The sequence below is a fragment of the Carassius auratus genome, chromosome 31 (genome assembly GCF_003368295.1).
Source record: "Carassius auratus strain Wakin chromosome 31, ASM336829v1, whole genome shotgun sequence".
NCBI classification, from domain to species: Eukaryota; Metazoa; Chordata; class Actinopteri; order Cypriniformes; family Cyprinidae; genus Carassius; species Carassius auratus.
The window spans coordinates 1821424-1845056 of NC_039273.1; the positions used below are offsets into that span (position 1 = coordinate 1821424).

General features: G+C 35.2%; 1 protein-coding gene across 1 annotated transcript in view; it reads right to left on the bottom strand.

Annotated features, from left to right (window-relative positions):
* LOC113050180 (rho GTPase-activating protein 15-like) overlaps positions 1-23633 on the bottom strand; it is a 31037-nt gene continuing 7404 nt past the window's right edge. The window contains exons 2-20 of the mRNA XM_026212925.1: positions 22663-23073; positions 21244-21515; positions 18109-18336; positions 16511-16585; positions 14626-14682; positions 13398-13556; positions 11638-11706; positions 11465-11526; positions 10683-10770; positions 10501-10596; positions 10097-10195; positions 8486-8603; positions 8283-8402; positions 7389-7487; positions 7151-7228; positions 6223-6276; positions 4872-5003; positions 4689-4794; positions 1-2446 (exon numbers count right to left, since the gene is read on the bottom strand). Of these exons, the coding sequence (XP_026068710.1) occupies positions 2254-2446; positions 4689-4794; positions 4872-5003; positions 6223-6276; positions 7151-7228; positions 7389-7487; positions 8283-8402; positions 8486-8603; positions 10097-10195; positions 10501-10596; positions 10683-10770; positions 11465-11526; positions 11638-11706; positions 13398-13556; positions 14626-14682; positions 16511-16585; positions 18109-18336; positions 21244-21515; positions 22663-22996 (2439 nt within the window). The 5' untranslated portion in view covers positions 22997-23073 and the 3' untranslated portion in view covers positions 1-2253. The remainder of the gene's footprint in view (positions 2447-4688; positions 4795-4871; positions 5004-6222; positions 6277-7150; positions 7229-7388; positions 7488-8282; positions 8403-8485; positions 8604-10096; positions 10196-10500; positions 10597-10682; positions 10771-11464; positions 11527-11637; positions 11707-13397; positions 13557-14625; positions 14683-16510; positions 16586-18108; positions 18337-21243; positions 21516-22662; positions 23074-23633) is intronic.

Below are 23633 nucleotides of genomic sequence, written 5' to 3' on the forward strand. Positions count from 1 at the left end.
CCGAACTCTTTTCTGTTTTTATTGTCATAATCCTGAAACACAGAGTTTAAAGGGAGAAGATGTGTTCTGATGAACAGATGTTGTGTGACTAGTCATCTTCATCATAGACAGATTACAAAAAGGAAACATTCGTTCAAAACTGAGAGCTCTCATATTAAAATATAATATTTCATGAGTGTAGGAGAGTTTTCAGAAACACAGAACATGAGGAGAGTCAGACAACGAAACCGAATGAATCACGAAATCCAGTTTCTCTCTAAAAGACTGGTTCACCTACACCTGAAAGCTCTGGTGGTTTACTCTCTCCTTCTTCTGAATGAACACAAAACCAGAAGTTCAGCACGATATTCACACCACACACAGTTCAGATTAACATCATTTTTGGGTGAAATATCTCCTCAAGCGTATTCTTTTGAAGGTTGATAATACAACATGCCTTCGAATGATGTCAGAAATGAAAAAGAAGAATATCACATCGGTCCTTCTGCTTCTCCTCTGGAAACCTTCTTTGTGGTCCTCGTGTAAGTGAAATAATAAGAACATAAAAATGAATAAATATATATAAAATCAAACATTAAATTGTGTGTAAGCGATCCCGGTTCTTGGCTCTTTTAGTCGAGAGCCAAAGCCACAGTCCATATAAAATTACCAAACCACGGGCGTGGGGGGGGGGGGGTGCATTTTTTAACATATGCATTTTAGTTCCTCTTTTGTTCTGTTATTAAAAGCAGAGTTTAGGAGAAATGGCAGCGGAGCTCCACCCGCGCTGAGACTGGCACACACACACACACACACACACACACACACACACAATGAACAATGGAAAGGAAATTGCATCGCATTTTGGAGAGAAATGCATCCAGTTTTATTTCTCCAATAAAAGAGGAGTAAATGGCTGAAGCGTTGGATTATTGAGTGACACTTACAGCTTTATTTGACAGTCTTTTTGTCTTTGAGCTCTGAGCGGGGAATCGATTGAGATAAAAACAGTTCAAAGGCACTAGGGATGAAATCGGAAGAGTTGAAAGATGGATCACACACACACACACACACACACACACAGATGCAAATAAGCTTGAGCGAATCTCACAAAAGCTGTCACGAACATTTACAGGTCACCCAAAAACATCATGAGAAAGAAGTTATATTTTTGCATAAAGATTATAATTAATTAAACCATAAATGTATAATGTATTATTATTACTGTTTTGTAATTTTACTATGATTCCTGTGGTGCAATGGTATAAAACCATAAGAGAATTTTTACTGTAGAAAATTTTTTTATAACATTTTTTTTTAGGTTTAATTGTGAATTAAATAACATTTTTTTTTCCTGCTAAATATAATAGAAAAAATTGAATTTACAATAATTATTAGTAAAAAAAATAAATAAAAATAAAATGTTAAATGTCTGGTGCTTTGAAAATTTATGCTGAAAATTTGTTTAATTGTCTTTAAAAAAATATCAGAAATGTTCACTTAAAAATTCAGCAAAATATAATTAATATTTTTAGAATTAAGAAATTTTTTTGGTGGGAATTATTTTTAAAACTCAAAATATCTGGATGCTTTGAGACTTTATGGTGAAAATGTGTTTCATTTTGATTCATATAATATCATAACGTTATCTTAATGTTGCTAGAAATTAATTTTGTTTATGTAAAATATATATATTTTTAGAACTTAGTCTTGTTGAAGAAAAATGTATAAGAATAATAATGGCAAAATTAATGATACAAATTTGTTTAATTGTTTCTAAAATAATAGGGTAATTGAAAAAGTGTTAAATTAACAATAACATTGCGTTGTCTTAATGATCCTAAAAAATATTTTTTTCATGAAAAATATAATTTACATTTTTTTTTAATTACTAGAATTATTACAATCCAAAAAAAGCACAACATTTCTGGATGCTTTGAGATAAAAATGTGTTTAATTAACAATAAAATAACATTGCGTTATCTTAATGATCCTAAAAATGTATTTTCTTTATGCAAAATATAATTTCTATATTTTTTTTATTTATTACTAGAATTAGTAGTCCAAAAAAAAAAAAACAGGATAAAATGTCTGGATGCTTTGAGAATTTATGATGTTATCTTAATGATCCTAAAAATTTTCTTTATGCAAAATATAATTTCTATTTTTTTTTATCATTATTTCTGACATTGAGCTGAAGCGTGACCCTGTGGTGTTTTCATGAGATCCAGTCTAGGGTGAGTTTGTGGAGTAATGATGCAGTCTGGGATGGTTTCAGGAAGCTCCCGTCTGCTCGTCTCCGAAGATCTGCAGGTATTGGCTCAGCAGCAGCTCCACGGCCTGGTTCTGGTACACCATGTTAATGGCCATGTTTCCGCTCTCGTTCTCGGGACGCATCAGTGTTGGGCCGAACACGATGCCGATGTTCTGCGTGGTCATGCGGTTGCTGTTGGAGCGCTCCATCACCCTGAACACACACAGCGAAGGGTTAATGTGTCCGTAGGTGAAACAAAGAACTTCCTGTGGGTTACTTCCTCCAGAGATACCAAACCACAGGAAGATCTTCATGTTCTTCAAGTGCTCTGTGTCTGTTTAGTTCAACCTCGTTTTAGATGTTTCTCCTCAATAAAAATCAGTCAGAATTCACTCAGTAAAGACGTTTCTTCTCCAGCTCCTTCATAATCTACACAACTAACAAACAGATCTTCTGGAAAAGATTCCTTTAAAATGACTTTTTTTTAAATTCTCTTTAAACATTCAGAATGTCCCGTTTTAAAAAAAAACATTCCATTTCATCGTTTCTTTTTCAAATGTTAAGGGAATGTTACGTTTGAATGTTACATTATGAAAAAAGGTAACATTTGAAAAATGTCAGATTAAATGTATCGGGCATAAAACATTCCATGAACAATCTATAAAGAATGTTTTGTGCTTTTTGAATGAATGTTTATTAGTACTTTAGGAGAAGAACGTTTGTTTGTAATCTTGAGAGAAAATGTTCCTTTAGTTGGGTAGTTATTAGTCTTATAACATGAAAAATTATTTATTGGGCGCATTGATTCAGTACTGAAACTAATTCATAAAGAGAGAAAGAAACAAAAGAAAGTGTGACTGCATAAAGGAAAGAAAACAAAAACCACACGTTTCATCATAAAAAAATATTGTACAATTATTTATTTTTTAATAATTAAAAAAAAAAAAATTATATATATATATATATGTTTGGTTTTTTTCTTAGATGGAGTTGGTTTGTAAGACTATGTGGCTGGTAATTATTATTGATATTTATTTATTGATAATTATTCTCCATTGAGTGACATCTTGTTGATTAATATTCCAGTTTTCAGGACTGAAGATGGTCTAAACCGTGCCCTTTTTGCTCATTTTTAATGTGAATCATCAGTAAAATCATTTCTAGTTTATACTTGCCTCTTTATATTAAGAATTAAGAATAAGAAAGACTTTGAATAAAATCCTAACGTATAAAAGGAATGTGGAGCAGCTCACATCATTGGATAAGAAAGAAGACTTTTAATCTGAAACAGCTGATCTTTCTATGCTCTGCTTCTTCTGACCAAGAGCTGTTTGTGTCTAAAATTGAAAATGAAGACAAAAAGTGTTTTGTGGTGGTGAAGAAAGGGTTTGTAAAAACTGAAATCAAATGACTCAGTGCTCTGACACTCATCTCTGACCACAGAGAAGCAGAAACCAGCCAGCCTGATTTGTGCCTGTTTCTCTGAAGATGAATCTTGATGTTCAATGGGAGGCTGTTCGTTCTTTTAAAGAAGCAGGACACTGAAGTTTTTCTGATCAACTGGAAACTAAAAGAACTTGGTTTGAGCTTTAAAAGATCCTCTGTGACATCAGGCTGAGAAACAGCTTTATTATCTAAAGCCTCGTGTGTATTACAGAGTCGATCCAGCTTCAGCAGAACTGTTCTGTGTGTGAGTGTGTGTGTGTGTGTGTGTGAGAGGAAGACACACGGCGCCCTCTAGTGTCTCAATCACTACACTCTCTGAGACGGGGACTTCATCACAACACACCTGACCTGACCAGATACACAGATATATGTGAGTGTGTGTGTGTGTGTGTGAGAGGAAGACACACGGCGCCCTCTAGTGTCTCAATCACTACACTCTCTGAGACGGGGACTTCATCACAACACACCTGACCTGACCAGATACACAGATATATGTGAGTGTGTGTGTGTGTGTGTGTGTGAGCGTGTGTGTGTGCGTGCGTGCGTATCTGTGTGTATCTGTGTGTGTGTGTGTGTGTGTATGTGTGAGTGTGTGTGTGTGTGTGTGTGTGTGAGTGTGTGTGTGTATCTATGTGTGTGTGTTTGTATCTGTGTGTATGTGTGTGTGTGTGAGAGAGAGAGAGAGAGAGAAAGAGAGAGAGTGTGTGTGTGTGTGTGTGTGAGAGAGAGAGAGAGAGAGTGTGTGTGTGTGTGTGTGTGTGTGAGAGAGAGAGAGAGAGAGTGTGTGTGTGTGTGTGTGTGTGTATAATGACATGGGTATGACACAGGTATTACAAGGAGAGGGTGACTTATGAGCACATAACCCATGTCCCCATTTTTCAAAACACTTATAAATCATACAGAATGAGTTTTTTTGAGAAAGTAAAAATGCACAAAAACCATTACACCTATGGGATGAACACACTTTACACAAAAACAAACATGTGTGTGTGTGTGTGTGTGTGTGTACCGTCTGAGGTGTCCGATCATGTGTCGTAGGGTGTGTTGGTTGGGTGGGGGCATGCTGAGGACCAGCAGCTTCAGTCTCTCCACCTTCTCCAGCTGCTCCGAGGTTTCTACAGAACACAAAGCACAGAATCACTTAAAGCGATCTTTCACGGTGTCTCCTCTCCTCTCTCTCGTCATCACTCACTGACGGTCTCGACGACGTCGTGGAAGAGTGTGTACGGCACGAGCGGCTCGGGCAGCTCTCTGAAGAACAGCTTGAGCGCTCCGGTGATGACGTGGATGTCCTCCCACTGCGGGTCGTCCAGATCCAGACGCTCTGCAGGAAGAAGAGAGCAAGCGTGAGTGTGAGATGCTGCCTGACACACACACACACACACACACACACTCAGATGTTACACGGCGTGAGGCATCAGCTGAAGCAGAAGAGCTCCAGAAGGAGAAGGTCAGAGGTCAAGAAAAGGTGAAGAAGCAGCTCATAAGAGATCATTCGTTTCTTTCTTACACACACACACACACACACACATGCATACCGCATCTCAACTCTGCAACACATTTTGCAGGTTCAGTACTACTTTATCTGTGACATAGTTCTGACTTAAATTTCAGGGGAAAAAATATTTAAAAATTGTTTTTAAAAATCTGACAAAATTAGCTTTTAAGAAAAACAGCTAAAAATCATTTATATCTATTATAGATATTGAGTCACCTCCTTGAGTTTCTTTTCTTTTCTTTGAAGAACCAGGATTCACATCGACTGGGAAAACCAGGATATATATAACTTTAAAAGCATATTTAAAAATTTGGATTTTTAAACCTGGAAAAATCGTGTAAACCAATAAAATCTTAAAACAGCATTTTTATAATTAATTAATTAAATTAATTAATTATATATTATAAATTATATTTTTTAAAGTATGCCAAGCTATGAAATATTTTTTAGAGTAGAAATAAGTGTTATTTTATATACTATTATAGCTTTTTTTCCATATTTTTACCTTTGTTTTTGTAATTTTTATTAGTTTTTGTTTTTTAATGTCTATTTAGTTTTCTATAAAGTTTCTATATAATTTGTTAATCATATTTTTTTTATTTGATTTCAGCTTTAGTTTTATTTTAGTACTTCAATTTAAATAGTTTACATTTATTTTACACTAAAATGAAAATCATATTTTTTTATTTGTAACACTCAAATAATATTAACTGAATTTACTTGTCATTTCAAGATTTTCAAGATTTTTTAAATTTGTTTTTATTTTTTACTTCTTTTATTTCTACCAGGGTTACTATTGTTAACTAACTAACTAGCTAACTAAATATATATATATACAGAAACTAGAAGTGCATATAAATTAAAATCAGTTTGAAAACAATCATTGCAGCAGATGAACCAAAAGGTCACACTTAGAAAGCTTTGTCCGTGATCCAAACCCATCAGACGTCCAGCAGCACACGGAGCGAGAAGCGAGGAGCAGCGAGAGACTCTCGGTCAGAAAGCAGAGCGGCGACAGCGAGACGTTTGTTCATGAGAGACAAACCTTGAACTAAATCCTCAGGGAAGAGATAGCGTCCGTCTGTGGTCACGGCTCGCTCTGCAAGAACCCACAGGAATTACACGCGTGACATCTACATCTACGCTAGCGTGTCACATGACCAGGCCGCTCTTCTGTAAGTGTTTTCTGCAACTCTATTTCTGACCTTTTGACCCTGATCTTACAGTGCATCACATCTGCACATCATCTGATCAATAAATGAATCCATCCTCAGTTCACTGTAGTGCACAAACCTCACAGGATAAACTGCATATGCATTGCAATGACATACTTTGGGTGAGAAAAACAAATTCATCTCAGTTTTTACACAGTGAAGTATTCAACCACTCAAACCCGTCACTGTGGAAAAACATTCGACTGTTAAATCATGGCAAATGTACATTTATCAGTAACTAAAAACCAGCAAACTGGTCCTAAATTAAAAGCATCTCTTTTATTTTTCAAATCATTAAATTATTTCTAGTGCTGTCAAATGATTAATTGCATCCAAAATAAACATATTTGTTTACATAATATATAAGTGTATATTTATTATGCATGTATTTATTATGTATTTAATCATTTATATATAAATACACGCACATCATGCATGTATATATTTAAGAAAAAATATATATATATACATGTAAAGATTTTTAAAATATATACATGCATGATATGTGTGTACTTATAAATACCTCAGAAACACATGCAGTAAATATATTTTGTAAAAAAAATTTTTTGAATGCATTTAATCACAATTAATTGTTTGAAGGCACTTAATAAGTTTGACTGTATATGTCATCTCAAAAAAGCTATTGGTGCTAGCTGGCACGAATCATTCACAGTGAGACCAGGACATGTATTCTGTTTTGATTGCACTGAATGATGGTTATGAGTATGATATTGATGATGTATATCGACTCTCTCTCACCGTGATTGACAGCGAAGCGCAGCTTCTGAATGACGGCCAGATTCCCGCTGACTCTGTAAATCCCATCAGTCTCCAAACCTGAATAAGACGTCATTAAGATAAGAGTTTTAAAAAACAGTTTTACTAATGAATCATGCAGAGTCGATTCGTTCGGATTCACTCTCAAACTCAGCATCACAATGACTCACGCTCAGGTTTTATTCAACACAAAGCAGTGTTAGTGAGCAAGTGAACGCACCTCTTCTCTCCACGGCTTCGGTGCACTTCCTGACGAACTGAGGGACGACGCTTTTCTCTCGCTCACACAGCAGCTCCAGCGCACATCCGAACACCTGATCTGAGATCAGACACAGAGCCAATCCAGAAAAATCAGTCTACAACTTTCAAAAAATCTGCTAACACTTTACTTTAAAGCCTTTTTGTGTAATGCATAAGAAAAGTGGTTTAAATGCATTAAATATGCACCTTATTATGCATCGTATAATCTCATGAACAACTGTAAGCACAGTTAATACATTATAACACTTTAATGAGTCTTTGTTACATTATGCATTCTGAATTCGGTTGTAATTATCTACGAAAAGATACAATGTATTACAACGCACACTATGAATCATTATAACATTTTAATAACCCTTTATGATACAAAAAGTATCAGAAATCAGAAATTGCAAAGAAATTGCATTGAATTAAACAACAAATTAAAGGTTAAAGTTACAGTGTAGCAACATTGTAATGTTTCCAAACATTTGACAAGTTCTCTATTTCCATATATTCAGTCATAGCCATTAATATCAATACAATTGTTTCAAATAATATAACTAAAATGGCTTATTATATGTAAATAAAATGATTTGTGACCCTGGAGCACAACACTTAAGTCTCTTAGGTGTCAACTGAAATGCATAATAATAAATGATCTCTCCAGTGATGTGTGGTTTGTTCGGACTGTACAATATTTGTCTGAGACACTACTATTTGTAAATCTGGAATCTGAGGGAACAAAAAAATCTAAATATTGAGCAAATCATCTTTAAGCTTGTTCAGATTAAGTTCTATGCAATGCATATTACTAATCAAACATTAAGTTTTGATATGTTTAGGGTAGGAGATATATGATAGTTTGTCTGACCTTTGATGAGTCCTTTCTCCTGCAGCGTCTGGAGCGGAGGTCTCCGGAGGATCAGCTTCTTCAAGCGGCTCTTCACACGCTTGTGCTCCGAGTTCTCCAGGTTAGACGCGGAGCGAGGGACTGCGGAGAGAAGAGAGCGTCGGTCGGACAACGCTGCGTCATGTCTGTGATGTTCAGAAGATCAGCACGACGGCCAAACTTACGCGACGTCTTGCGTCCGGCGCGATTCTCGTCCTCGTCTCCGCTCTGATCCAACATCTCGACCGATCCGGCTCTCCTCAGAGAATACTGCAGCACATTATCCAGAGGATTCTCCTTATCCTGCGGCACACACAAAACACATTCAGAAACGCATTACAAGTAACGGGTCACACAATCAGATTCCTGAACATTCACAGAACTTCTGTGTTTCTTTGTTTCCCTGAAAGGTGAAAAAGATTTGTGTTTCTTTGTGACCTTGACAGAAAAGAAAAAGTAACACAGCGCTTTACCTTCCATAAAAAGTAACAAAGTAACAGAATTAGTTACTTTTTTTGGAAGTAACGCAATATTGTAACGCATTACTTTTAAAAGTAACACTGATTAGAATGTGACTATAAATAAACGCTGTTCTGCTGAACTTTCTGTTCATCTGGGAATCCTGAAAAATAAAACGTATCACAGTTTCCACAAATATAATAATGTTTCCAACATTGATAATAATCAGAAATGTTTCTCAAGCTGAAAATTTGTATATTATTCTGATTTCTGAAGATCATGTGACACTGAAGACTGCTGAAAATACAGAGAAATAAATTACACTTTAACACAGATTCACACAGAAAACAGCTGTTTTAGATTGAAGTTATATTTCCAAATTTGTATGTATTTTGAAATCATAACTTTAGGCTACGCATTGCCAGAAAAATGCGAAACATCCCCGACTCGCCTCACTCTGCAGAGAGAAAACCAGCAACCTGCCACTGCTTGCACACAAAATTATTACTAACCTGAGACTCAAACACCAGAACCACACACTAAATCTGCAAAACCATACACACATTTTTGGCCTTTTACTCAGGGTTTTCAATTTCGTTAAACACTTTCTGCAAAACACAACACACAATTTTCTATGCAACACACAAAAATCTGACAGGAAGTTTCTTGAGTTCCTTTTATAAACACAACCAATCAAATGTATGTTGGAGGAGGAGAGATGGAGCTAGATACACACAACCATCTCCACACACAAACACACACATCATGTTTGCTTTTACACTACATGCTACAACACTACATATTTTTTTTCTTTTCAAACGGTGTACACTAATGCTACATTTACAACCACAAAGAGCAAAAAAAATAAAGTTTGCTTTCAATTTTGCTTTAGTTTTTACTTTATATATTCAACAGCTCTGACCCGATGACATTCAGTCATGTAGATGTGAGCTTTTAAAAGAAGAGCTTTAGGTTTTGAATAACAGTGTGTATATGACATAATCAGAAATATAAGATTATGGTAAAGGTGTTTACAACGGAAGACAAATGTTTGCTTTTGAAATACGTTTGTGATCTTTTGACTGTGGTGTTTCACTTTGAAAGAGATGTGAGGCATTTTGCATCTCGTGTGTGCAATTCTCGAATTTGTGTGTTAAGTTTTGAAAAAAAAGAGGAAAACTTTGGAAAATGTGTGTAAGCAGTTGAAAAAAACTGTAATAAAAATTGTTCATATTAAATTATAATATTATCACTTTATTATTTAACGTATTTGTCTGAGTGTGTGTGTGTGTGTGTGTGTGTGAGTGTGTGTGTGTGTGTGTGTGTTTCAGACTCACCAGTCTGTGGATGACGTTCTGGATGGTTCTGTACCATTCTCTGATGAGTGACTCTGTGTCCGACTGCAGCAAGAACTCATTTCCCGTAACCGTCCTCAGCTACACACACACACACACACACACACCGCACATGAAGTGTTGTTCCGTTCAGCATTTTATCAAAATTTAAATTTATAACAGAGGAAGTTACTGAGAAATTAAACACTAAATGTTACTCTGTCAATGGCTCAGGCAGAAAGACACACACATTGATCATTGCTACGTTTACTTTGTCACAGATGCTCCTTTTGGGAAATACATAAAATCATATTTGATTGCATATTTGACAAATATGAGCACGGTTTGAGACATTCTCCTTCATGTCACTTCTGTCTCAGAGATCTGACTTTGTGTCTGCTTCTCACCTTGAAGACGTTTTTCTTGCTGGACAGATCGTTGGTCCACTGAAGCTGAGCTCCTCTCAGATCCACGCTGCTCTCTGGACAGCTGTTACCCGGCTTCTGCACGCACACACATTCACAATTATTTCATTTTTACAGCATTAGGTTTGGATTTGACTCCATGGCATCCCCTGTTCGTCTCTCACCCAGCTGTCAGGATTTTGGCTTTTGGGGTCTTTGAAGAAGACGAGACTGTTTCCCACCAGCACCACCCATGACGGGTTCCAGTTTTTCCTGAAAATGACACATAAAACGTCTTTCTTGCTCCAGGTAAGTTGAGAACTTGAGCAAATAGTACAGAGAGGTGCACCAAACAGAGGTCAAAAGGTCAACACTACCTATTTATTGTCTTTCCTACTGTAAACGGCTCAAAAATTATTGTATATTTATGCAGAATATATTAAAAAATCTGAAAAATATTACTACATTCATGTGGTAAATATTTTTAAATAAATGTAAAAATAAATTATTTAATTTAATTTAATTTAATTTAATTTAATTTAATTTAATTTAATTTAATTTAATTTAATTTAATTTAATTTAATTTAATTTAATTTAATTGATGCCTAAATGGCTCAAAAATGTTAGTAAATTAAAAACATACACTTCACATATCTGACCGGATAACATTAACCTTTTATACTTTTTATGCTTAAAACAAGGAGAAAAATCTGCCAATCTGGTAGAAAAAAACACTGAAGGTCTGAATATCTTTTGCAGTTTTGTTTCTCCAGAACCTTTGAGATCTTGTTTGAAAGATGCTGAGACATTTTAACCGAAAAACAAGACAAAAATGCTGATTAAGAGGATGGGTTTTTCAGCACAAGCCAAATTCTGCCTGTAATCTCGATCCATCTGAAGGGGGTTTAAGGTCTTGTGTGTGTTTGCGTGTTTTAGAAAGTGTGTGTGTGTGTGTAGATAAGCTCACCTCAGTTTCCTGCCTCCTTCTGCTATCTTGGTTTTGTTGAGCAGACCGGCCTTTTCCAGTTCCTGTCATGACACAAGCGGTCAGTGTGTGTGAGTGAGTGAGGTTTTTTTGACATATTTAGTATTTTTCCTCAGTATTGTAGCTTCATGTGTTAGTGGTGTTGTGTTTCTCACCGGTGTGACTCCTTCACTGTCTGGTGAGCTCCCAGATGAAGAAGGTTCTGTCACCAGTCTGTAATCTGACTGTAGAGAGGAGAAGAAATATAGAAATATGATCAAGACCTCATAATCTGCCTTTTCCTCATCCTCTATCACCATTAAAACATGTCTTTCATGAAACAGCACATGCAATGAAACAAATGAATAAATCCATCATGCATCACCTAACAGCAAGGTAGATGTGTTTTCTGACTTTTTTTTTGCGTGCATATTAACCACAAATATTTAATTATATTACAGTAGTTTCAGAAGTCATTCATTCTTTACTGAAGACTCTTAAAACTGTGAAATCACTTATTTATTATATATTCATTTATTTAATAAATATTTTTGCCACCATCATGGCATCTGATAACGTTGATAAGTCAGAGCAGACATTGGGTATTAAAAAGAACAGCATGCATAAAATATACACAAAATCCTAAAATTCATACCACATTCTCATAGTTAATAATTTGTGATGAATGTAAAGTTTATTTATTTATTGATAAATATTTATTAACAATTTAATGAGTTATTTATTTATTTATTTTAACCACACTCTTATAGTTAATATTTTGGAATAAATGTAACAAAAAAAAAAAAAAAAAATATTTATTTATAAATATTAATAGACAATGTATTTTATTTATTTATTTATTTATTTAACCACATTCTTATAGCTAATATTTTGGAATACATGTAAAAATGTATATTTCTGTCATGATTCTGCCTTCATGTCCTGACTTTTCTCTAGTCTTGAGGCAGGATCATGACAGACCCGTGTTTTGTGTACAAGCACATGGTCTTGTCTTTGGGCCATGTGCTTGTGTTGTCTCGTCCCCTTGCCCCGCCCCCTTGTTATCCTAGTCTTGCCGTGATTGCCGTACCTGTGCCACCTGTTGTGTCTTAATTAGTTCTCCTATTTAGATCCCCTAGTGTGCTCTGTCTTTCGTCGGTTCATTGTTCCACACTGAGATTGTTCCTACTTGTGAGTGTCTCCTTATGTGTTTCTACTTGTCAGCCCTTAGAGAAGTCTTTGTATATCCGTGAGTGTTTATTTGTAGTTAGTGTTCTAGTGTTTTGAGTCTTTTGCTTATGGTGTCAACATAGTCCTGTTAAATTATTTTGAATCTGCCCTAGTCCTTGTTTTCCCCCTCGTGGATTTTGTTTTCTCCTTTTTGTGTTTAATAAACCCTTTGTGTTGTGATTCCTGTCTGCATTTGAGTTCCTCCTTGCCAAACCCTGACTATTTATTTATGTATTAATTAAATGTATTTAAGTTATATTAGGTTATTTAAAAAGAACAGAACATCTGAAATATACACAAAATCTGATTTTTTTTTTAAATCTTTTTATTAGTTAATATTTTGGAATAAATGTAAAAATTATATATTTATCTATAAATATTCATAAACAATTTAATTTAACCACATTCTTACAGTAAATATTTTGGAATAAGTATCACAATTCATTTTATTTTTTTAGTTTAGTTTAGTGTTTTATTTTTTTTATTTTAGTGTTTTTTTGTTTTTGTTTTTTTTTGGTCTGCTGCCTTCCAGCCAATCAGGATTGCAGCCCCTGAGTAATTAGTCAAATGGCAATGACAGCTCAGGTGACAGACTCAATCACAGAGGGCACACAGGTGTTATACATCAACTGGTATTACTGAGACGAATGGGAATAAGGGTTTGAGCGTGTGTGTGAAACAAGCCCTGAAACGCAGTTCCTCTCACCTTGCCGTTTGCAGAAGCTCGCTGTAAGGGCAGGAACATGGAGTGGGAGTGGCTCACACATGCCACGCCCCCTGCTAAGGCAGAGTTCCTGCGATGGGCGTCGTCAAACATGCTGGAGGCGGAGCTAAGCACGTCAGATGACGCAGCGTGCTGCATGCTCTGCATCGGGACGATAACAGGTTAGCATCACTCAATTCAATTACATTAGATTCAGTCCAGTCACATTACGTCCGCCTCACTTCATTTCAGTAATGTTGGGTTTAATGTGTTTATCCTCCAATCACTCAACTCAATTAGCAGACTCGGTTACAGGTCAAAAGCAGCTTAACGGACAGACTGAACCCCCAGTGAGGCGTGTGACTGTGATTCCTCCATATGCTGCGGATTAGACCGGGATCACACGCACACGGCCCAAAAACAAGAGCACAAATACAGGGACACGGAAAGATAGAGGCAATGCATTTCTCTTACGTCCAAATCAAACTTGAAACGAGCTGAACAATCTGAGAGTGAGGCGCTTTTTAGCAAAACAGAAAGGTGAAATTAAAGGTCCTTGAGCTTCATGAAGTTTGACTGATGGTCGGAACAGAAAATAAATAATAGAATCTACACGAAATCTGAAAATAATGACTACATTGTATGGTGCATATTTTGCAAAAAATGTAAAAATCACTGAGATCTGAATAAATTCTAGATTAAAAAAACAAAAAAAACAAATCTAACCGTAAAAGTGCAAGATAATCAAACGATCGGACTGCATTAATGTTATAAATTGAGATTCACAATAAATATTATAATCGTTTATTAGATATATTGATGCACAATATATTAAATATTTTAACTGCTACTAGTATGTAAAAAGAAACACTGCTGTAAAAAAGCACCTTATTTGTTTAAAGTGTTTGCAAACCAAAATGTTATTGCACTTTTGTTCATAGAGCAGTACTTTTAGATGGAAAAAGTGCACAATTCACTATTTTTGAATGCATTGTTGAATTTTGTGCATGACAATGCGATTAATTGCAGACAATTGTGCGATTAATAAAAAAAATAATCGTTGCACAGCATTACATTAAATACATGGTCAGTGTAAACATAAAGTACTATTGGTTGTTTTGATATTGCATTAAGAAGACAAGGATTTCATATTTATTTAATCCTGGAAAATGATAGAATTTAGTGAAACTGGAAGATAGATAGATGGATATATAGATGGATAGATAGATACCTGGCTCAGCTGCCAGCCGTTGGCATTATGGGTAATGTAGGAGAGGTCAGGCGAGAGCTGAAAGAGAAGGTCAACCGGTTGATTTGAGAAAGTTTACAGATGACAGTCAATGGAAGAGAATAGAAGAACAGCTGACCATAAGTGGGATGCAAAACCGTTTACCAAAGCTCTCCGAAACGCCAAATTAAATCAAAACACACCGACACTCACTTCAGAAACAATCAGAGCAATAAACGCTTTTAACATGCTTTTGTTCCTATTGAGGACGCATTAAATAAAACAATGCCATCTGTGTGGATCTAAGTTCTGTCAGATGTGAAACTCTGCGTTTCTTCCTCTTTAAAGATGACTTACAGAGCCGCAGATCTCCCGTTATCCAGCGAGAGCCATCTTTAATCCAGCGTCTTCAGAAAGTCACCGGCTCATCTATCTATCTATCAGCTCAATGCGAACTCCACTTCCTCTTCACAGGAGGAAGACACCAGCTTCGAACCGTTTGTGTCGATGAGGAAGTTGAGTCGAGATGGGTGTGAAAGTCAAATTCACACTCGCATGAAAAGAGCTCTTCTTTAACTGAGACTCCGTCATCTCTGGCTTCATTCACACAGCTCTGATCAAACACGCTTCTGTTACGAACCAGACTCGCTCCAGAAGCTCTAGAATGCACATATACTATCATTTATATGCCAATAAATCCTTCAGGAGCCAATAGCAAGTTTTGATGTTTACTATCTTCATCTGGTTTGTCATTACGGATTACAGGCGAGTTCGAGAAGCGGATTGACTTCGGTTTAGCCGTTCACACTGAAGCTGACATTTACAGTGAGTTTGCTTGCTGTATAAACCGATCTAGTCATAAACTAGATATTTGATATGAACACCATCAATGACTAATGATCAATCAAATCTCTCAGAGCTGAGAATAGGAGCAACTGTACGGACAGAGAAAGAAAAAAACTAGAACATTAAAACTTTCAGGACTCAATAGAAATAGACACAATCTGTTTTATCTGCTTCTGTCTGCTACAGTGTTATTTTTGTGTTATGTTTCTATTATAGAATTTATAAATATTTTTAATTCATTTTTACCTTCATTTATTTAAATTGAAAAATATTTTTGAATATTTAATTTAAAATATTTTTTATCAAACAAAATTATTGTTAATTAACAAAAATATCTGTTTATGTTTTCAGGTTTCATAAACAAAAATTTTAATTGCAATAATTTATTTAGATTTTAATTTTTTATTGTTTAGGATTTTGATATATATATATATATAATTCTTTTTTCCCTTTCATATATGTATGCATTTTATTTGAATTTTTACAATTTAATAATTTATTTAAATTTAAATCTTTTATTAATGTAATTTTTTCCATGCTTTTTCATTTATTATTTATTTGTCCTTTTAGTACTTCAACTTAATCTTATTTTATATCATTTAGTTGCTAATGTCACATTCAATTAATAAAATTTCATCTAAGCTTTATTTCAATATTCAATAATTTAAGTTAATAATAGTAACTGGTCTGCTGTTGTATGAAATAGATCAGTACGACTGTCAGTCCCAAAAATCAGTTTGTAGAGATTTAATAAATAAATAAATGCGTGTCAGAGAGTGTAATCCCTTTTTTAATTTGGACGTGTTTCCTCTTCTAATCCGTGACATGAGCAGATTCTCCCGCAACGGCCACAACAATCTGTGCGACTGTGAGTTTCCAGTGTCTCTAAAGCTCTTTGTTCATATAATCTCTGCGTTTGTCTATTAGTTATGGACTTCCTTTTGACAGTAGATCATCAGATAGATGATCTACATTCACACAGCACAACATCACACACACGCACACACACACACGCACACACACACACACACACACACTGTACCCTGTGCATTGGGCTGCTTCCTGAGTTCTTTAATGGGAGTGACAGGTGTCTGATGTCACGCTGAACTGCCCCGACCTAAAAACACACCAGACAGACAGAGAGAGAGAGATGCATGTGCATTAGAAGATGCATTCAGATATAAAGCAAGTGGCATGAATGAGTCACTGAATCACTCGCTCAACCGATTCGTTCAAAAAGGTAATTCATTCAGATATAAAGCAAGTGAATCTGTATGAATGAATCATTGAATCGTTCTCTCAACCGATTCGTTCAAAAAGGTAATTCATTCAGATATAAAACAAGTGAATCTGTATGAATGAATCATTGAATCGTTCACTCAACCGATTTGTTCAAAAAGGTAATTCATTCAGATATAAAGCAAGTGACTCTGTATGAATGAGTCATTGAATCGTTCACTCAACCGATTTGTTCAAAAAGGCTAATTCATTCAGATATAAAGCAAGTGATTCTGTATGAATGAGTCATTGAATCGTTCACTCCACCGATTTGTTCAAAAAGGTAATTCATTCAGATATAAAGCAAGTGACTCTGTATGAATGAGTCATTGAATCGTTCACTCAACCGATTTGTTCAAAAAGGCTAATTCATTCAGATATAAAGCAAGTGATTCTGTATGAATGAGTCATTGAATCGTTCACTCCACCGATTTGTTCAAAAAGGTAATTCATTCAGATATAAAACAAGTGAATCTGTATGAATGAATCATTGAATCGTTCACTCAACCGATTTGTTCAAAAAGGCTAATTCATTCAGATATAAAGCAAGTGATTCTGTATGAATGAGTCATTGAATCGTTCACTCAACCGATTTGTTCAAAAAGGTAATTCATTCAGATATAAAGCAAGTGACTCTGTATGAATGAGTCATTGAATCACTCGCTCAACCAATTCATTCAAAAAGGTAATTCATTCAGATATAAACCAAGTGAATCTGTATGAATGAATCATTGAATCGTTCTCTCAACCGATTTGTCCAAACGGCTAAGTCATTCAGATATAAAGCAAGTGATTCTGTATGAATGAGTCATTGAATCACTCGCTCAACCAATTCATTCAAAAAGGTAATTCATTCAGATATAAACCAAGTGATTCTGTATGAATGAGTCATTGAATCGTTCACTCCAACGATTTGTTCAAACGGCTAATTCATTTAAATATAAAGCAAGTGACTCTGTATGAAAGAGTCACTGAATCTCTGACTCTCTCGATTAGCTCAAAACGACTCGTTCAGTAATGAATCACTGCTGTGTGTTCATCAGAGACACTCGACAGATCTTCTGTGGCTTTGGAAACTTTGAGCAAAAACAGACAATATTGTGAGCCATAGTATTAACTTCTTGTTTTTTGAACTGTGTATAAAATTAATATCACATTTGCAGATATTGGGTAAAAACAGCTGGTGTGATATTGATAAACTCATATCATAGAAATATAAAAGAGTCACTTATTTTTTGCCCTCATATATTGAATTTTAGACTCATATAAATGAATTCTAACAGGCTTCATCACACAGACACATGATTGGATGCCTCTGATTGGTCAACAGTCGTTAGTTCTGGAATCTGATTGGCCGCTCACCTTGTTTTGGTGGGCGTGGCTCTCGCGGGCTCTGCGTGGAGGTTTCCACGAGCGCTCCTCGGTCACGGTGTTGACGTAGTAAAAGCGTCCGGTGCCGGGGTCACGGTACTGCTCCCACAGCTGCAGCGTCTGCAGGGGTCGTTGACCCGGCAACGGCTTGGGAGGCTCCGCCCACCGCTTCCCCTGCTCTGACAGAGAATTCTGGGAAATGTAGGCGGATGATGAGATCTGAGGAGAGAAACATTTGAGGGATTAGACAGAAATATTGTGCATATTTTACTAGGAATGCAACACACACTTGTATTATAACATTTAATACTATTTGAATACCTTTAGTTTTGGAATTGGATTTTATTTTAATATTTTCAGTTTCAATTGTTGTTTGAGTAATTTTATGTGCAAAATTTTTAAACATTCGTTTTAACATCCGTTAAAGTTTATAATTATAGCACTTATTATTATTATTATTTAGTATCATTTCATTTCTATTTTTTTATATATATTTTTACGTTTTATGTAAATTACTATTTTTTTATTTTTTCTATTAGTTTTAGTTTTTCTTATTTCAGTTGTAGTTCGAGTTATTTTAGCACTTTAACAATAAGTTCAGTTTTTTCTCATTTCTAATTTTTAAGCTGTTCATGCAGTTTTAAATCCTCAGAATATTTTTAACAGCTTAAACAGCTTGTTTCTTTTTCTGTTTCATTTTTAGTAATTTTTGTACTTCCACTTTATATTTTAATTTATTTAAAAACTGATTCTCAATAATCTTAGTTTCAGTTTTAGATTTGATCATTTTTAAACTTCAACTTATTTTCAGTTTTCTTATTTCAGTTTCCTTTTAGTTTTTCATTTTCATATTTTATATTGAATTTCAGCTTTATCAACAATTATTCTGAATATAGTACACAATATAATAATTTTAGTACTTAAACTTATTTTTCAGTTTTATATTACTTAATTTCCATCAAATATTTACATTTATTTAATCTTTATCAAGTTTTAGTTAAAAATATCGATCTCAGATCGAGAGTTCAAGCTCAACGCTGATGTAATTCTGCTTTTAAATCATTGTTTTGTTTCAGCAACACTCACAGGATTTAAACTCTGTTTAAAAAGCAATTTCTGCATTTCTTTCCAGTTCATGCGTTCATGCTTTCTGATGCAATCCTCTTAGCGTGTGTCTGATTTGTGTATGAGACCAATTAATGCGTATGCAAGATTATCCAGGTTTAAATGTGGACAGACATGAACTAAAGAGTGCATTTTAGGACTAAAAGGGAGCGTTGTGTGCCAGTGTGGTTACAGACATTCATGCACTAAGTAAGAAAACAGCTTGAAGCCACAACTGTCAAGAGGAAGTGGCCTAAAACACAGACATGCATGACAATATGAACAACACACACAGAGAGAGAGAAGGAATAAAAACCATGAGAAGCCACCCAACAATAAAACAGCTGAATGCAAAAGGTTTGCTGATGTCACTGAGTGCACTTTGGAGTGCACTTAAGAGCTCTGACGGATGGATTAGGGTGCGTTTATGTGCTGTAAATCTGAGGTGAGAACGCTGTGGATCTGGATTATATAACTCCTCTCTGTGATGCCATATGGCCACGCGAGCGTCATGCCACAGACAAACAGCAGATGTCTCTCTCTCTGACATCGGCTCGAAGCTCAAAGGTTGGTGCTGTGCTGCAGGAAAAAAACGGTTAAAAAAAGAACTTTTTCCACTCTAAAGCGCAGAAATTAGACACTGAGAATTAATAGAGTTAAACTAATGCATGAGACATATCAAATAATAGTCAGAGATATAAGATATAAGTGAAATTATTTTTAATGCAACAGTTTATTTACCTATAGACGATCTGAAAGATCTTTTGCACATGTATAGCAGGCTTTTATTTCTCATAAAGTTTGATATAATGAGAATATAATAGAATACATTCTAAAAATTAATTCTTTAGAAAGCTCTAATGTCAAAAAAAAAACAACTAATCGACTTTTTTATTTTCAGAATTCACTGTTCTGAATCTAGAATACTATTATTTACATCATTCATGAATGAATGTGACAAGACCAAACATATTAGGCATTTAACTGAATGTGCGCATATTTAAAAATGTTATTTAGAAATAGTTTTAACGAGAACAAGAATTTGAATAACAAATGTATTCAGTAAAATAAATAAAAACTTCTGATGCTTTCAGCTTTAAACCACAGGAAAGAATTAAAAACTGTTTCTTATTGGACGTTTGTTTCTGCCACTGAATAAAAATAAACATTGTTTAAATTAAATATTTATGCATATTGCTATAATTGATATATATGCAAATACTATTTCAATCTTTATACTTCAAAATGTCATGTTTATTTCAATGTTAAGTGCCATTTCTGTGTAAGCATTTCTAAAATTTACTAGCAACTTTTTAGTAAACATTGATTATATATTCATCAATATATATTTATACTGATATATTTATCATCAATAAATCAATTTTTTAACCAATTGAATATCGCTTGTATATTCACACATAGCAATATTTTAACCATTCATACTTTTTTCTTTTTTGTACCGAATAAAAGTTCTGCTGATTTTAATCAATCTAAATAAATTAATTTTGAAAATAATTTGAATGTAAACATATTTTCAACATTTTATTTTTAGTCTGCATATTATATCTCACTTAACGTTTATGTCATTTATTAATAACTGAAAAAATAAGTACATTTTTAAAATATGATTTTATGATTAAAAAAAACCATACATACATATATATATATATATATATATATATATATATATATATATATATATATATATATATGCATTTTTAAAATAAAATAAAACCAATTCAATAATGAAAATAAAAAAGAAACACACTAAATGTTGAAGTAGAAAGACAGAAATGATCATTTCTTGTGCACCAGTCATCTTAGTTTTATTTACACTTTTCTTCATGAATCCGAGCGTTTGGTGAGAAATGAGTATCTTGTGACCTGAATGTGTCTGTAATCCCTGATTATTGTGTTTAAAGACACGAGGAAAGCAGAAACATGCAGTCAAACAGTCAGAGAGAAGGGGAAAGAGCTCATTAGTGTAATAACCAGAGATTATAAACATATAATGATTGTTACCTGGATGTGTGTCTGCGTGTGTCTGCGTGTGGCTGCGTTCACGTCCCACTGGCTGTAGGATTTGCTCGGGTCTGGGTCCTGGTACGGGTTCTGCGGCAGACTGCTGGAGCTCTGGCTGCGGGCGATCGGGACGCAGGGAACCGAGAGGTGACCCGAGGGCACAGCGGAGGAACCGGAGAGGGGTAACGTCGGGAAACGTCCTCTATGGTGGTCCATCAAGGCACTGCTGCAGCTGAGATTCTCCATGGAACGACAGAACTGCTTATCAGGCACTGAGAGGAACCACAGACAAAACAGGCGAGAGAGACCTTAAAGAGACGGGTCGCCCGGAAATCAAACGGGAACAAGGATCTCTAACTTTTGATTGAATCGAAACACAAACTTAAAATATCAGGACCACGAAGTAGACCTTAAAGAGACTGTTCACCAAAAACGATGCCATCTTCCCTCTTGTACTCAAAATATATGTTCTTTTGTTATTTTTCCGATGCACTAACACTAACACTGTAGTATTATTAATACTGTAATTTCTGTAGCACATTATAATCATTGCAATATTTATGACACTGCTTAAGGAAAAATTGTGTTTGTATTTGTACAATCACATTTATACATTAAAATAAATTCTTTATTTAAATAGTTAATATTTGCACACTGATATTTAATTTTAAATCATTAAATACATTTTATTCTTGCGTGCATTTTATATTTATAATATTAAATATTAGTTTTTATTTTATGTTAAAATTATTTTTTTTATTTTTTTATTTTTTTTTTACTTTTTAAGCTCATAATTTGAACTTTATTTTGGCAGCAAAATAATTAATAGATTTCAGAGTCCTAGTGAAATAAACTACTTTTATGGTGCTGATTAATTACAGAATTGTCATTTTTGGATGATTTTTGAGTATGCATGTAATACAATGCATATATATATATATATATAACTACCATTTAAAGCTTTGAGGGCTTATATGATAAAAAAAATTATGCTTTTATTAATCAAGGATGCATTAAATTGGCGAAAAGTGACAGTAAAAGCATTTATAATGTTCTAAAATCTCAACTAAATGCTGTTCTTTTGAACTTTCTGTTCATCTGTGAATCCTGAAAAATAAAATGCATCACGGTTTCTACAAAAACATTAATGTTTCAACATTGCTAATAATCAGAAATGTTTCTCGAGCAGTAAATCATCATATTATTCTGATTTCTGAAGATCATGTGACACTGAAGACTCGAGGAATTCAGAGCAATAGGTTACACTTTAACAGATATTCACCGCGTTTACATTCTGATTATATTTCACAGTTTTTCTGATAAAATAAATGCATCCTCAGACTCCTTTTAAAAGCTTGAATGGTGGTGGATTTGTAAAAGCGAGTGCACGAGATCTACCCGAGCCGTGTGTTTGCGTACAGGGTGTGAGGGAACCTCGTGGGATCATCTTGAAGCTCTCTGATGCTGATTGGCTGGAGGGCAGCGAGGGGCGGAACTGGCTGACCGGCAGCTCAATGACGTACGTCGCTGGCACATATATGGGTTTGACCTTTGCTCCGACCCCGATCCTCCGCGCCTGCCACCAGTCCACATTGGTCTTCTTCAGCAGCAGAAAGCGCTCGCCCTCGTGTATGGAGACCAGACGGCCGTCGGTGGCACGGTACGAGTAATCATACTGAGCTTCTAGAACCACAGTACTGCCCAGCCTGGACCCCGGGACCACGGTTCCCCGGCGCCAGCTTCCCGACAGCATGGTTCCTCTCAGAGACACACGGAGGGTGATCGTTGGACACAGACACCGCTGGAGCGAGACGGCACGAGCGCCATGATCTGAAACAGAAACGCTTGTTACAATCGTGATGTAATATTCACAGAAATGTAGCATTGCATCAGTGTCTCAGCAGTGAATGGGTGCCGTCAGAATGAGAGTCTGATAAAAACATAACACTTCCTCCAGTGTAAAAGTGCATCTGCTGTTGTCTCTCACAGATCTGTTTAAACGCTGCTTGATCTGTGCAGATTTCTCTCCTGATTCAGACCAGAACTCTTCTTCACTGGAGGAAGTGTTATTCTGGATTATAGACTCTATGTGTTTGAGTTAAAATCATCTTAATGCTGGATGTGTTTCAGGTTTTGTCTTCTCCAGATGTTCACTGATGGACTGGAGTGCTGTGGATTATTGTGATGTTTTTATCAGACTCTCATTCTGACGGCACCCATTCACTACAGAGCATCCGTTGATGAGACACTGATGCAATGCTACATTTCAAAGAAACAAACTCATCCTGATCTCAGATGAGCTGAGGAGGAGCACATTTACAGCAAATTTGCATTTTTGCTAAACTATTCCTTTAATAATACAATTTAATTGACTGGATATGAAATGCAGC